The sequence below is a fragment of the Solanum dulcamara genome, chromosome 3 (genome assembly GCF_947179165.1).
Source record: "Solanum dulcamara chromosome 3, daSolDulc1.2, whole genome shotgun sequence".
In the NCBI taxonomy this organism is placed as follows: domain Eukaryota; kingdom Viridiplantae; phylum Streptophyta; class Magnoliopsida; order Solanales; family Solanaceae; genus Solanum; species Solanum dulcamara.
In genome coordinates this window covers 68632248-68648022 of record NC_077239.1, presented here as the reverse complement: position 1 = coordinate 68648022, position 15775 = coordinate 68632248, and the positions used below count along the sequence as shown (strand labels likewise).

The 15775-nt window shown below is 38.6% G+C and overlaps 1 protein-coding gene across 1 annotated transcript; it reads right to left on the bottom strand.

Moving 5' to 3' along the window:
* Nucleotides 1-14777: 14777 nt before the first annotated feature.
* On the bottom strand, nt 14778-15510 carry LOC129881715 (ethylene-responsive transcription factor ERF098-like). The gene has a single exon (XM_055955828.1). It carries the CDS (start codon nt 15445-15447, stop codon nt 14992-14994), a length of 456 nt encoding a protein of 151 aa, XP_055811803.1. The 5' UTR covers nt 15448-15510; the 3' UTR covers nt 14778-14991.
* Nucleotides 15511-15775: the final 265 nt, after the last annotated feature.

Here is a 15775-nt window from a genome sequence, read left to right as displayed (position 1 = left end):
ATGAGGTTTAGTCAAGAACTTCCAAAAAGAGTCTTTGTGTGAGTATGAGTTGCTGAAGATGAGTTGTTAAATATGTTTTATTGATTTTCTTAGCTATGTGGATTATGATAAAGGATGCTATTTTCTTAAAAATGATGTTTATCTTGAATTGTAGATTTAAAGCCTTGGAATTGTGCTGAGATTCAAAGATTGATTAAATGGATAGAGGAAATGATTGGTTATGTTTACATGTTGCTATAAATGTGCCTTTAAATTTCTCTTGAAAGATGTGATTTAGAGATGATTGATTAAGCTAGAGTGGATGAGTTGACAAGGTTTAAATGAGACTTGTCGATATGATTTGATTGAGTGGGAGTTTTATGAGCGTTGAGTCTTGGCAGGAGTATCGAGCATCGAATTGGGTAAGAGTAAAGTCTATACTCAAACCCAATAACTACGTTGCCAAACGTAGGAGGGGATTGAACCATTAAAGTCGGATGTTTCCCCAAATGTTTGTCCTGACATTATAGGACTCGGTTGGATTGGATCCATGATTGGTTGACTCGTTCATGCCCTGGCAAAGTATAAACGAACGCGGCAACAACGTCGGCTTGTTGTACTGTCACTGGCTCATAAGTGATGGTTGTCGGATTAGAGAAACTCCCAAATAGGTTTTGATAGTACTCTAAGTCAGACTGAGTTGAATGATATGTGATTGGTCCCTTCTAAATCATATTCTTGTTTAGACTTAGGACATTTGAATGAGTCGTCCTATATATATATATATGAGTTGAGATTTCGAGTTGATTGATTCTTCCTTGATGTTCGTTGTATTCAGCCATTTTACATACTCGTCCATTCCATGTACTGACGCCAGTTGGCCTGCATCGTTTCATGATGTAGAGACAGGTACTAGAGATCATCAACCGGTGCTCCATTGAAGATCCACATACACTTCCCGCTAGTTGGTGAGTCCTCCTAGTTCCCAGAGGATGTTGAGCCTTCTTGTACAGTTTTGTTGTCATTTACCTTATTTTGATTGTTGGTAGCCATGGACTTGTTATTGGCACCTTTTAGACTTTGATAGAGGCTTCATAGACTGGAGTGTGGGGAGGTTGAACGGTTATTTTGAGGAGTCTTATTATATTTATTTGTTGAGTTGATGAATGTTTGGCCTTCGACCCCCATATTGTGAATAGTATTTCATTAATTGAGTTTCCGCTAAGAGAAAGTGATTGAATTAATGTGTGACTGGATCCGGTGGTTTACTCGGAGGTCAGAAATGGCCTTCGGGTGCTGGTTACGTCAAGGGTACCATCCCGGGGCATGACAGGTTGAGTCCACCCATGTGCCCTACACTTTCTTTGAGGTTAAGGGTTCATAAGAATGGAGTTCTTGGTTGGTTTATGTTCAAATGAGTCGTGTCACTTATTTAATTAATGTCTATTAGGTTGATGTTGTTGAGCTAAGAATTCCTAAAATCTTCTTGTTAGCATAAGTCGATGGAGATGGGTTGTTAAACATGCTTTATTGATTTTTTTGACTATGTGGATTATGACAAAAATGCTAATTTTCTTAAATATGTTGTTTATCTTGAGTTGTTGAATTAAAACCTTGGAGTTGTGATGAGTCCCAAAAGATTTGTTAAACGAATAGAGGAACGATTGGATAGATTTGTATGTTGTTATAAATGCATGTTTAATCTACTCTTGAAAAATATGATTGGGATTGATCGGATTGTATGATTGGGAGAGGTTTAATTGTGATAGAGTTGATGAGTTGACAAGGTTGTAAATGAGACTTGTTGGTATGATTTGATTGAGTTGATTGGATGGAGTTTTATGAGAATTGAGTCTTGGGAGCAGTATCGAGCATAAATTGGGCAAGAGTATAGTCCATACTCGAACCCAATCACTACGTCGCCAAACGTAGGAGGGGATTGAACCGTTAAAGTCGGATGCTTCCCCAAAATTATTGTCCTAACATTATAGGATTTAGTTAGATTAGATCCGTGATTGGTTGATTCGTTCATACCCTGGCAAAGTATGAACGAACGCTGCAACAACATCGGTTTGTTGTACTATCATTGGCTCATAAGTGATGGTTATTGGATAAGAGAAACTCCCACATAGGTCTTGGTAGTACTCTGAGTCGGATTAAGTTGATTTGTATATGATTTGGTCCCATCTAAACTATATTCTTGCTTAGACTTAGGACGCTTGTTGAGTTGTATTTCTTTCTGAGTTGAGCCTCTTGAGTTGATTTGGTTCCTTCTGATGTTGTTTCATTTGGCCATTTTACATACTCGTACATTCCATGTACTGACGTCATTTGGCCTACATCATTTCATGATGCAGAGACAGGTACTAGAGATCATCAACCGGTGCACCGTTGAAGATCCACACACTCCAGTTAGTTGGTGAGTCCTCCTAGTTTCCGGAAGATATTGAGTTTCTTGTATAGTTTTGGGTTGTTCCTTTATTTTGATTGTTGGTAGGAATGGGCTTGTCATTGGCACCTCTCAGATTGTTGATTGAGGCTTCATAGACCGGAGTGTAGAAATGTTGGATTGTTCTTTTAGTAGTTCTTCTTTAACTGTTTGTTGATTTGATAGTATTTGGCCTTTGGCCCTAAATTATGAATAGTACTTCATTGATTGAGTCTTCCGATGAGAGAATGCATTTGAATGAATGTGTGACTGGACCAGGTGGTTCGATTGGAGGCCAGAAATGGCTTTCGAGTGATGGCCACACCTAGGGTACCCTTCCGGAGCATGACAAACATGGTATCAGACCACAAAGTTCAAGAGTCCTAGGGAGTCTATGAAGCCGTGTCTAGTAGAGTCTTGCTTTTGGGTGTGTTGTGCACCACACTTATAATCAGGAGGCTATAAGACATTAAGAATTGTTTCACTTCTTTCATACTCTGAATTTGTGCGATAGTTTTAAACTCTATAAAACTCCTTTCTAATTCGTGCGTTTATATGTTACAGATAATATCTCCTAAACGTACTGCTAGCCAGAGAAATACTGATAACGCAGAAATGCCACAGTCAGAGGTATGCCCATCGAGGGCTAAAGGCCAACTGGCTAGGTATGCAGAGGCACCTCAAATGCCTACTACTCCACCTGCACCAACTTCGGAAGCAGACTTTAGAGGAGCGATTGCCATGCTCACTCAATTAGTGGCTACTCAAAATGGTACCTAGAGTTCACCAACTCGTAGCTCTAGTTCCCAAGAGTCGTCTGCTGCTATCAAAATTAGAGACTTTCTGAGAATGAATCCACCGGCATTCACAGGTTCTAAGGTTGATGAAGACCCCCAAAATTTTATTGATGAGATGTGGAAAATCCTGAAAGCTATGCATGCTACGAAGATTGAGGGGGTTGAGTTGGTGTCCTACCAGCTCAAGGATGTGGCAAACATCTGGTATAACCAATAGGAACAAGGTAGAAGTGAGGATGCCAAACCTGCTATGTGGGATTAATTTGAGAGAGCCTTTCTTGACCACTTCTTTCCCCGAGAATTGAGGGAAGCGAAAGTGGAGGAGTTTGTGAATCTGAAATAAGAAGGCATGGCTGTTAAAGAGTACAGCCTGAAATTCATCCAGCTATCCAGGTATGCTCCAGAGATGATCCCAGATGTAAGGTCAAAGATGAGAAAATTTGTCTCCAGTTTGGGAAGACATGTGAAGAAAGAGTGCAAAATGGCATTGTTAATCTCCGATATGGATATTTTAAGATTAATGATGTATGCTCAACAGGTGGAGGATGAGAAGAGAAAAGACAGAGAGGAGCATCTGAGTAAGAAGGCAAGATCAGCTGAGTTTGAGAATAAATAGAGGCAAAACAAGGGCAACAGGTCCTTCTTCCAGAAGAGGCCTTCCAACTATGCCTCATCTACCTCTAGTGCACCTATGCCGCAGAACAGGTATGATCGGCAGGGAAAGAGTCGCCAGAATTTCAGACCCCAGGGTTCTCAATCCCAGGCTAGCGTGGGTCAAGGTTCGTAAGGGAAGCCACCATGCGTCAAGTATGGTAAGCTCCACTTGGGAGAGTGCAGAGCGGGAAGGGTTGGTTGTTATAAATGCGGCCAAATAGACCATTTTCAAAAGGAGTGTCCAGCATGAGGGAATAGAGCCCACTATTCTACCACCGCACCACCAGCTAAAGGTAATCAGAGGAGCACTACTTCAAGTACGAGCAGAGGTATAAACCGTCTATATGCCATGGGTAGCCGTCAAGATCAGGAGAACGCTCCAAATGTCGTGACGGGTATGATTCGAGTCCTTTCTCATAACTGTTATGTTTTGATGGATTCGGGTGCCACCCTATATTTTGTGACTCCTTACGTGGCAAGTAAGTTTGATAAAATCCCTGAGTGTCTCCTTGAGCCTTTCAGTGTAGCTACTCATGTCGGTGATTTTGTCTTAGCTGAGAGAGTCTATAGATATTTCACTGTGTCAATTCATCACAGGGATACCTTGGCTGACTTAGTTGAGTTAGACATGGTTGATTTTGATGTGATCCTTGGTATGGACTGGCTTTATGTCTGTTATGCCTCTATTGATTGTAGGACTCAGGTTGTTAGGTTCAAATTCCCGAACGAGGCTGTCATAAAGTAGAAGGGGAGTCCTATCGTGCCTAAGGGTAAGTTTATTTCCTACCTTAGAGCCAAAAAGCTAATCTCAAAGTGGTGTATTTATCACCTTGTTCGAGTAAAAGATTTCAGTATTGAGTCTCCATCCCTTGAGTCGGTTCCGATTGTCAACGAGTTTCCGGATGTCTTTCCTGAAGATCTGCCTTGAGTCCCTCTTGATAGAGAGATTGACTTTGGGATTGATGTCCTTCCTGATACCCAGCCTATCTCAATCCCTCCATATAGAATGGGTCCGACTGAGTTGAAAGAGTTGAAAGAGCAATTGAAAGACTTGTTAAATAAGGAATTCATTAGGCCGAGTGTCTCACCATGGGGTGCTCTGGTCCTATTTGTGCGAAAGAAAGATGGGTCCCTTAGAATGTGTATTCACTACAGGCAGCTGAACAAGGTCACCGTAAAGAACAAATACCCTCTCCCCAGAATAGATGACTTATTTGATCAACTTCAGAGTGCCACTTGTTTCTCAAATATAGACCTAAGATTGGGCTACCATCAGTTGAAGGTGAGGGAGTGTGATATCCCAAAGACAGCTTTTCGGACCCGCTATAGCCACTTTGAGTTCTTAGTGATGTCCTTTAGATTGACTAACGCCCCCGCAGCTTTTATGGATCTGATTAACCGAGTATTTAAACTGTACCTTGATATGTTTGTGATTATATTCATAGATGATATTTTGGTTTACTCCAAAAATGAGGAGGAGCACGCCCATCAGCTTAGAATCGTCTTGCAAACTCTAAAGGGCCAGGTATTGTATGCAAAATTCTCAAAATGTGAATTTTGGCTTGCATTAGTGACTTTTCTAGGCCACATTGTATCTGGAGATGGTATTCAGGTTGATGCTCAGAAGATTGAGGCAGTGAAAAATTTGCCCAGACCCACGTCCCCGATAGAGATAAGAAGCTTTTTGGGTTTGGCCGGCTATTATCGAAGGTTTGTAGAGGGATTCTCATCCATATCATCACCATTAACCAAACTAACCCAAAAGAAGGCTAAATTCCAATGGTCCGATGCTTGTGAGGAGAGTTTCCAGAAATTAAAGACCAAGCTAACCACTACTCCTGTTCTAACTTTGTCCGATGGAACAGATGGTTTTGTGATCTATTGTGATACATCTAGAGTTGGTTTAGGGTGTGTGCTGATGCAGAGGGGAAAGGTGATAGCCTATGCTTCAAGACAACTTAAGGTTTATGAGAGTAACTACCCAACTCATGACCTTGAACTGGCAGCTGTGGTATTTGCCCTTAAAAATTTGCGCCACTACTTGTATGGAGTGCATGTTGATGTGTTCACCGATCACAAGAGTTTACAATACGTCTTCAGCTAGAAGGAACTGAACCTGAGGCAAAGGAGATGGCTCGAGATACTCAAGGACTATGATATGAGCATCCTCTACCATCCAGGTAAAGCTAATGTTGTTGCTGATGCTCTTAGCAGGTTGTCTATGGGTAGCACTACCCATTTAGAGGAGAGAAGGAAAGAATTGGCTAGAGAGGTGCATAGATTAGCCTGATTGGGAATTCGTCTTGAAAAGAACAATGAAGGTGGAGTTAATTTTCAGGATGGGGCTGCATCCTCACTCATGGCAAAGGTAAAAGAAAAGCAAGACCAAGATCCCGTCCTTCTCCAGTTGAAGGAAGTTGTTCACAAACAGGAGGTGATGGCTTTTACCAAAGGGGGATATGGTGTGTTGAGGTACCAAGACAGATTGTGCGTACCAGATGTCGATGATGTTCGAGGAAGGATTATGGCCGAAGCATATAATTCCAGATACTCTATTCATCCTGGCTCTACAAAGATGTATCACAACTTGAAGGAAGTTTATTGGTGGAGTGGGATGAAGAGAGATATTGTGGAGTTTGTTTCCAAGTGCCCAAATTGCCAACAGGTGAAAGTTGAGCATCAAAGACCATGTGGTTTGGCTCAAAATATAGAAATCCCGGAATGAAAGTGGGAGATAATTAATATGGACTTTATCACAAGTTTACCGAGGTCTCGAAAGCAACATGATTCGATTTGGGTGTTTATGGATAGAATGACGAAATCAGCTCACTTTTTGGCAGTTAAGACCACTGACACCGCAGAAGATTATGCAAAGTTATACATTTAGGAGATCATCAGATTGCATGGGGTCCCCTTGTCTATCATCTCAGATTGAGGAGCTCAATTCACTTCCCAATTCTAGAGATCCTTTCAGAATGGACTAGTAACCTTAGTATAGCCTTTCATCCCAGACGGATGGCCAAGCGGAGCGTACCATTTAGACGTTGGAAGATATGCTGAGATCTTGTGTGCTTGACTTCAAAGGAAATTGGGATGATCACTTACCTCTTATAGAGTTTGCATATAATAATAGCTTCATGCAAGCATTCAAATGGCTCCTCATGAAACTTTGTATGGGAGGAGGTATAGATCGCCAATTGGGTGGTTTGAAGCTGAGTTGATTAGGCCTGATTTTGTTCACCAAGCCATGGAGAAGGTGAGAGTTATTCGAGATAGGCTAAACACAGCCCAAAGCCGCCAAAAATCTTACACCGATGTGAGGAAGAGAGACTTAGAGTTTGAGGTGGGTGATTGGGTATACTTGAAAGTGTCACCCATGAAGGGCGTCATGAGGTTTGGAAAGAAGGGGAAGCTTAGTCCTCGATATATTGGTCCTTACCAGATTTCAAGGCAGATTGGAAGTGTCGCCTATGAGTTGGAGTTACCCTCGGAGCTAGCCTCTATTCATCCGGTATTTCACGTTTCGATGTTGAAGAAGTGCTTAGGCGATCCCTCGTTGGTAGTCCCCATTGATAGTATTGGAGTTAAGGATAGCTTATCCTATGAAGAGGTTCCGGCCAAAATTCTTGATCGCCAAATTCGCAAATTGAGGAACAAAGAGATCGCCTCAGTCAAAGTCCTGTGGAGAAATCAATTTGTTGAGGAACCCACGTGGGAAGCAGAGAAAGATATGAAATCTAAATATCTCCATCTATTCGTGCCTACCAATGAGAACGTTGAAGGTAATGCCCATTCCCTTGAATTAAATTCGTTCGTGCATTTTGAGTTTGGATAGTAAATTTTATTTGAGAAATTGATTGGTTGATTGACTGAATTCTGATTGTGATTTGTACCCCGATTTCCATTCTTGGTTTACCCGTCATTCGAGGACGAATGATCCCAAGTGGGAGATATTGTAACACCCCCCAAAAAAGTTTCTCTAAGATTCGGACCTTTCTTGTATTCGGGTAGGGTCGAACTCTATTATTGTGAAGTATATGCATGAGTTAAGATGAGTCCCTAAGTAATTGAAGAGTGTTGGAGGTGATGTGGGGTCACAAAGGACCCCTAGGACCAAGCTAAGTCCAAAAGGTTCGTTGTGGCTAAGTTTTAGGATGAGTTCGTATAAGGGGTCGACTTCTAACGACCCTATCTTTTGAAAGACGTCAATCTGAGTGGCCCACGACCTATTAAATTAAAGGTCGTCGAGTCTTCTTTCCAACGCCACCAAGAATGTAATTTTTGGAGTTCAGAGTCAAAAGATATGACGATCCTAAGACAAACTAGCACGGCAGGAATTTCAGGCCTGGGTTGCAACTGCTAGAAATCTGGGCTTGGCGCCGCGCCACTATCGCGCCAGGAATAAGCCTCAGTAGTTTGGCCCCTGGCGCAGCGCGCCACTACGAGGTGTGTAGGGTTTTCAAGCTTACTTTCCCAAAACCTAGAAAACTTAGGCTTGACGCTGTAAGGGCGCGACGCACCACTATCGCGCTAGGAACAAGCCTCAGTAGTTTAGTCCTTGGCGCGATGCGCCACTAAAAGATGTTCAGCTTTTTAGCCTATTCGACTTGGCATCGCAGTGGCGCGATGCACCACTATCACGTCAAGAGTGTTTTTGGCCTATTTTCTAGATTTTAGAGGAAGGGCAGTTTGGGAATTTTCCCAAATTATATATACACAAGACTTGAACGTTTTTGGACAATATTTTCAGCCTCTCTCTCTCTCTAAAAGCCCTAGAAAATTTCTCTCTCTTCTTCTTCTTCTTCAAATCCTTCTCCAACAAGAAGTGCCTCCAAGAGCTTCAAGATTCAAGCTTTCCATTGAAGACCAACATCAAAGTTTTCTTCAAGTCTTCTCTAAGGTATGTAAGGCTACTCAAAATATGGGTTGAGTCCACCCATGTGCCCTACACTTTCTTTGAGGTTAAGGGTTCATAAGAATGGAGTTCTTGGTAGGTTTATGTTCAAATGAGTCTTGTCACTTATTTAATTAATGCCTATTAGGTTGATGTTGTTGAGCTAGGAATTCCTAAAATCTTCTTGTTAGCATGAGTCGATGGAGATGGGTTGTTAAACATGCTTTATTGATTTTCTTAACTATGTGGATTATGACAAAAATGCTAATTTTCTTAAATATGTTGTTTATCTTGAGTTGTTGAATTAAAACCTTGGAGTTGTGATGAGTCCCAAAAGATTTGTTAAACGAATAGAGGAACGATTTGATAGATTTGTATGTTGTTATAAATGCATGTTTAATCTACTCTTAAAAAATATGATTGGGATTGATCGGATTGTATGATTGGGAGAGGTTTAATTGTGATAGAGTTGATGAGTTGACAAGGTTGTAAATGAGACTTGTCGATATGATTTGATTGAGTTGACTGGATGGAGTTTTATGAGCATTGAGTCTTCGGAGGAGTATCGAGCACCGAATTGGGCAAGAGTATAGTCCATACTCGAACCTAATAACTATGTCGCCAAACGTAGGAGGGGATTGAACCATTAAAGTCGGATGCTTCCCCAAAATTATTGTCCTGACATTATAGGACTTGGTTGGATTGGATCCGTGATTGGTTGATTCGTTCATACCCTGGCAAAGTATGAACGAACGCGGCAACAACGTCGGTTTGTTGTACAGTCACTGGCTCATAAGTGATGGTTGTTGGATAAGAGAAACTCCCACATAGGTCTTGGTAGTACTCTGAGTCGGATTAAGTTGATTTGTATATGATTTGGTCCCGTCTAAACTATATTTTTGCTTAGACTTAGGACGCATGTTGAGTTGTATTGCTTTCTGAGTTGAGCTTCCCGAGTTGATTTGGTTCCTTCTGATGTTGTTTCATTCGGCCATTTTACATACTCGTACATTTCATGTACTGACGTCATTTGGCCTGCATCGTTTCATGATGCAGAGACAGATACTAGAGATCATCAATCGGCACACCGTTGAAGATCCACACACTCCCAGTTAGTTGGTGAGTCCTCCTAGTTTCCGGAGGATATTGAGTTTCTTGTATAGTTTTGGGTTGTTTCTTTATTTTGATTGTTGGTAGCCATGAGCTTGTCATTGGCACCTCCCAGATTGTTGATAGAGGCTTCATAGACCGGAGTGTAGAAATGTTGGATTGTTCTTTTAGTAGTTCTTCTTTAACTGTTTGTTGATTTGATAGTATTTGGCCTTTGGCCCTAAATTATGAATAGTACTTCATTGATTGAGTCTTCCGATGAGAGAATGTGTTTGAATGAATGTGTGACTGGACCAGGTGGTTCGCTTGGAGGCCAAAAATGGCTTTCGAGTGCTGGCCACAGCTAGGGTACCCTTCCGGGGCGTGACAGTTTCCTTGCTCGATAATGATCTATGAAACCTCTTAATTCATTGCATCAATAAATTCTTAAAATTTCTTCTATGCCTGTTGAAGCATCAAATTATTTCCTATGCCAGGTCTAAGCATTAAATTATTTCTCATCTTAGATGGTCGATAAAAAACACTGGTTAGTAATCGAGATTGACCTTGGCAGTAGCCAGATTAATGTTCTACTATTCTGTCTCTTGGGCCTAAAATTGATAGCATCGTTGTTCTATGGATAGAACCACAACATAATTGGGTAGAATTTAATACAGATGATAGTTGCAACTCTGAAGGATCGATTGGTGCAAGAGGTATTATAAGGGATTCAACGGGCAATTTAATAGTAGCCTTTGTAAAACATTTTGACAGAGGTACAAGTAAAATACCAAAGGCTAAAACAGCCTATTTTGGAGCCAAATGGTGAGTGGAAAATGGTTATCTGAACTTTATTTTAAAATGTGATTCCCTGATTATGGTCAATATGATCAAGGATAAATCTCAAATGGCCTAGAAATTGCGGGATATTGTTATGGAGACTAAAAAAATTACTTTACAGGTCAATGCGATAGTTCGACATTGCTTCAGAGAGGTGAATCAAGTGGCAGAAGCACTAGCTAAATATTATTTATATAACAAGGACATCTTGATTTTTGATCCTAATGATTTGCCCAAGGATGCATCTGCCCTTACACCCTTGATAAGATTCAGATGCCCTTAAGACACAGGCAAATTAAAGAAAGAATATATTTTGAGTCACTATGATTTGCCATTCTTTAGTTTTTGTTGTACATGATCTGTTTTCAAGGTTGTATGTTAATGCTTATTCCCGGAAAAAAATAAAAATAAGTCAGATTTATTGCATGAGATTATGAACATGATGTCATTTCATATTCATTCCTTATATTTTTCTCACATTCATTGCACAATTAATACTATAAAGTAGTTAACATGCAAACATTATATACATTGGAAAACAAACAACCTCGAATCAAGCCTTGAAAACTCTAAAGAACTTGAGTTTTTCTCTTTTGAAGTGTCTTGGCTTGTTCTTGGTCTAAAACAATAACAAAATTACAACAATCAATGAATAAGACCTAAAAATACCCGAATTATACTCAAATTCTAACACTTGACCAATTTCATGATCATTCTACAAAAATTAAACCAAGACTTTTCCCACCACAATTTCAATTCAAAACCCTCCCCTAAGAGTTCCATTCAAGATTCTAAGACATAAGAATCAAATTACAAGTTGGGGAGTAATAAATTTACCTTTATCGAAAAAATTAGTGAAAACTGTAGAAAATAGCCCTAAATCGCTCTTCATTTTCCAAAAAATGAAGTTGCAGAATAATGAGCGATTTTGGAACTTTTCCATCATTAATTCGCGATTGTCTAGCTATAGTGGTCCACAGCTCGCTATAGCGGCGTGCACGGAGACAGAACCTCGAAATCTTTCCCAAATCACCCATTTGGCAACACAGGCTCGAATCTTGACATTCTAAAATAACTCTTTTACGCCAAGTTCAATGAAAGTTCTACTCGCCCTATTTCACTTTTGAAAAATCCTATGGACTCCTTAATGCCTTACTACTAGAAAATCAAACTCAATCTTAGACATTAACCCTTATCCATTCTTGAATTTTTCTATACTCCACCTTATTCAGATTTCATCTAAGACTGGCCTAGTCTGAAAGTTTTAAGTTTACCCAAAAGTTTTGTTGTCCAATTCTTTCACCATTGCCTTTCCCATAACGATCAGATGGCTCGTTACAGAGAAAGAGATTGTTTTTCATAGACTCTTGAATCAAGTAAAAATATCAGAAACCTAAGTATATAAAGTAAATACAATAATAAAAACTCTATACCAAAAAATAATAGAGAAGAGAATAATAACAATTAACTATACGATAATCAAAACCAAGAAGAAAATCTATTCATTAATGAGCCCCTGGTAATGAGCCAAGATTGAGCTCACAGAACGCATTTTTCAACCGGGAACTCTTATCAAATTAAAGAAGCCTTCAATGCTCTGTTTATCATATGTACCACGTGTTCAACCAATGTTTGCCACATACACAAACTATTTTTTACTTTATATAGATTTATAACAATAAATAAATTAAATCAGAGCATGTTTTAGAAGTTTCTAGAAATTGTACCCTTTTGTTAGTTAACAGGATATTTATATGAAAAATTTAATACGCATCAATACATAAAAGTGAAAGCGCTAAATGATTGCCATCAGGGTTAGGGGGAGGGATTGTATCAATACTAGTACTATTACAATTAGGCAAAATACAAGATGGCTTGATAAGTCTAACAAAAAGAGTTTCACTTTTGTTTGTCTCTAATTTATTCAAGACAAACATCGATAGAACTTTCCAACATCAAACGGAATTAGCTTGTGTCTTGGAATTAGCTTGCGTCTTGATGGATTCCTTGCTAAAACATCTCCCACTCAGTTTATCTCCTTGCTTTGTACCTACTTTCACCCATAACAATAGAATTATTACAGATTCTGTAGCTTTTTCTTCTTTTAATTTCAACTGATATCAAAACTTATGGTTGCATCCAATTCTATCTTCAACAGGGTACGAAATCCTAGTTTATAAAAGATTCAACAACAACAATAATAATATACTTGTTAGTTCACAAGTGAGATCAAAGAAAAATAGTATGTATGCAGTCTTACATTTATCTTGAGAAGGTAGAGATATTATTTTTTATAAAATCTCGACTAAAGTAAATCATATAAAGAAATCAAGTATTTAAAACACATACAGTAGTGAAGAATCTACATTGGAAACAATGGATAAGAGAATAATAACAACAATAAATAATATGATAACTGAAGTCAAGGAGATGATAAAATCTAAGAATAAGATAGTAGGAGAGAAAAACAATATTGATAAGGAAACTAGATTGTACTCGACCATCTACTAACTTTATATCTTAATCATTGACCTCTAAATCTTTCTATCTAGAGTCATGTCATCGGTAAGGTGCAGGTGCATCATGTCTTGTCTAATTATCACATCTTCCCAATACTTCTTCGGTCTACCTTTACCTCTCCTCATACTCACTATAGCCAACATCTCATACTTCATCACTTAGGCGTCTGTGCATCTCCTCTTCACATATCCAAATCATCTCAGTCTCACCTCCCTCATCTTATCTAACGTACGCCTAGAAGTCACTCCCACCTTATTCCGAATATATACATTCATAATTCTATCTTTTCTTGTGTGCCCACATATTCATTTCGACATTCTTGTTTTCGCTACTTTCATCTCATGGACGTGAGAGTTCTTGACCAGCCACACTCTGCCTTATACAACATAGAATATGGTCTAACCATCACTTTATAAAAGTTTACCTTCGAGACTTGGTAACATATTCTTATCACACAAAGTATCAAATGCGAGCCTCTATTTCATCAATCCCGCCCTAATATGATGTGTAACATGCTCGTCAATCTTATCACTTTCTGAGAGTATTAACCCCAAATATTTAAACATTAATGAAGAACAGTGTCTTGTATATCAATCCTCACTTCCACGCCTATCAGGTAAATAATGTCACTGATCTCTGTACCTTGTTTTAGAAATTTAAGTTATTTCTTCCATATTCAAACTCCTAATTTGAATGTTTCAGTAGAAAAAAAATTGTGGTACCAATTGTTAAAAACCAGATGGGTAATTATTAAATGTTTATAATTGTCGAGAAATTATGTAAGAATTTAGTATTTGGCCGGGCTAATAAACTAAGGTTTCATATACAAACTCTCATGTCTGTCATTTTAATTTGTTATTGTTGCCAATACGTTACTTAATATAATTTGGATACAGAGAACTGTATACCTCCTTTAAAATTACAAGAAGATCAGAACAATAAAAAGAGGAGTTATTAAATATGTTTGTTAAAACATCTGGATTAATTAATATTAATATCCTCTTAAGTTAATACATAGAAAGAAATAAACGAGGATGACAAAAATAAAAACGGTTGGATAAACTTCTTTTCCTTTTAAAAGGAAAAATATACGCTGCTTTAAAAAATATTAACGGAGAGAAATCTTGATTCTTTGAGTCCGTTTGGATTGGCTTATAAGTTGTTGATAAGCTGTTTTCAACTTTTTTAGTGTTTGACTGACCAATTTAAAGTCATTTTGTTCTTAAAATAAACTCAAAAAAATAATTGAATCTGTTTGGATTAATTTATCTAAAGAAGTTTATAAACCAAACATAGCTTACAGCCAAAAAAAAATAAGTTAGGCTACTCCAACAACACATACAAAAGACATCCAATTTGTAGAATACGAATTTTGTATCAAGAGATTCAAAAACAATTTCTTTTTTTTCTTCATATAAATAACATCCACTAATGAATGTGCATCTTATTTCTTCCAGCAAAAAGCTTACAACTTGATGCACCATTGAGTTCCAAGGAACTCTACAAAAGTTGTCAGTTCCATGACTAGCAATATTTACAAAAGTAAGCACCATTGAGATTCAAAGTTTGACTTGGGACAATTCATCTTGCAGCAAGTTCAACGATTCTTCCGCTGCATTAAAATACACAATTCGTTGTACTTGTTTCCTGATTATTTTTACAACAACATATATAGAAATTAAAGCAAGTTGGACATAAAATTAAGTGGGAAAAAATTTAAAGGAATTGGAAATAGCAATACAAGAAAATGGTAACTAAGAAATTAATTATAAGAAGCTTTTGGAAGTAAATTAAAACTTGGGACGTTTATTAGCTTGGTGATGAACTTGTGAGCCAAGAAGCTCGTCCAGAAGATTGTTATCCAAGTACTCAAATTCAACCTTTTCTTCGTGATCATGTCGATTATAAGAAGTAGTAGAAGCAGAAGAAGAGGAAATGTTCATATTACTCCCCGTTGTAGATGGCGCGTTATAGCTTGGTCCAGGACCTAGAGGTACATTAGTATTATTATTGATATGATAATGTTCATCATTAGGGAAGTTGAGGATGGCTTGATGTCCCCTCAGAGAAAAGGCGGCCCGATCATAAGCTCTGGCCGCTTCTTCAGCTGTTTCAAAAGTACCTAACCAAAGACGTGCACCATTCCTATTAGGATCACGTATCTCCGCTGCATATTTTCCCCATGGTCGTCGTCGTATGCCTCGATATTTGTTCTCCCTTCTTCCTCTATGATCTTCGTTCTCCATCACCTTGGCCACCTTCTAAGTTTTCGTTGTTTTTTGTTTTTCCAGCGGATATAACGTGCTAATAAAAGTGTGTGGATGTTTAAGTATATGCATGGACATGACTATTATTTCTTTATTCTTTATATTATGGATAGAATATATGTCGTAGTCATATTTGACCATTGACCAATTTTGACTTCTTCCACAAAAGGGTTGGGGTTAGAGTCATGGGTGGCAACGAAGCTGATGGTGGCTTTCGTGAATTTACATGAAAGAATTGACTAGTCGTAGAGCGGGTTCATATTTAGCAAGGTGACAAAATCAAATCTAATACATTTAAGATTCGACG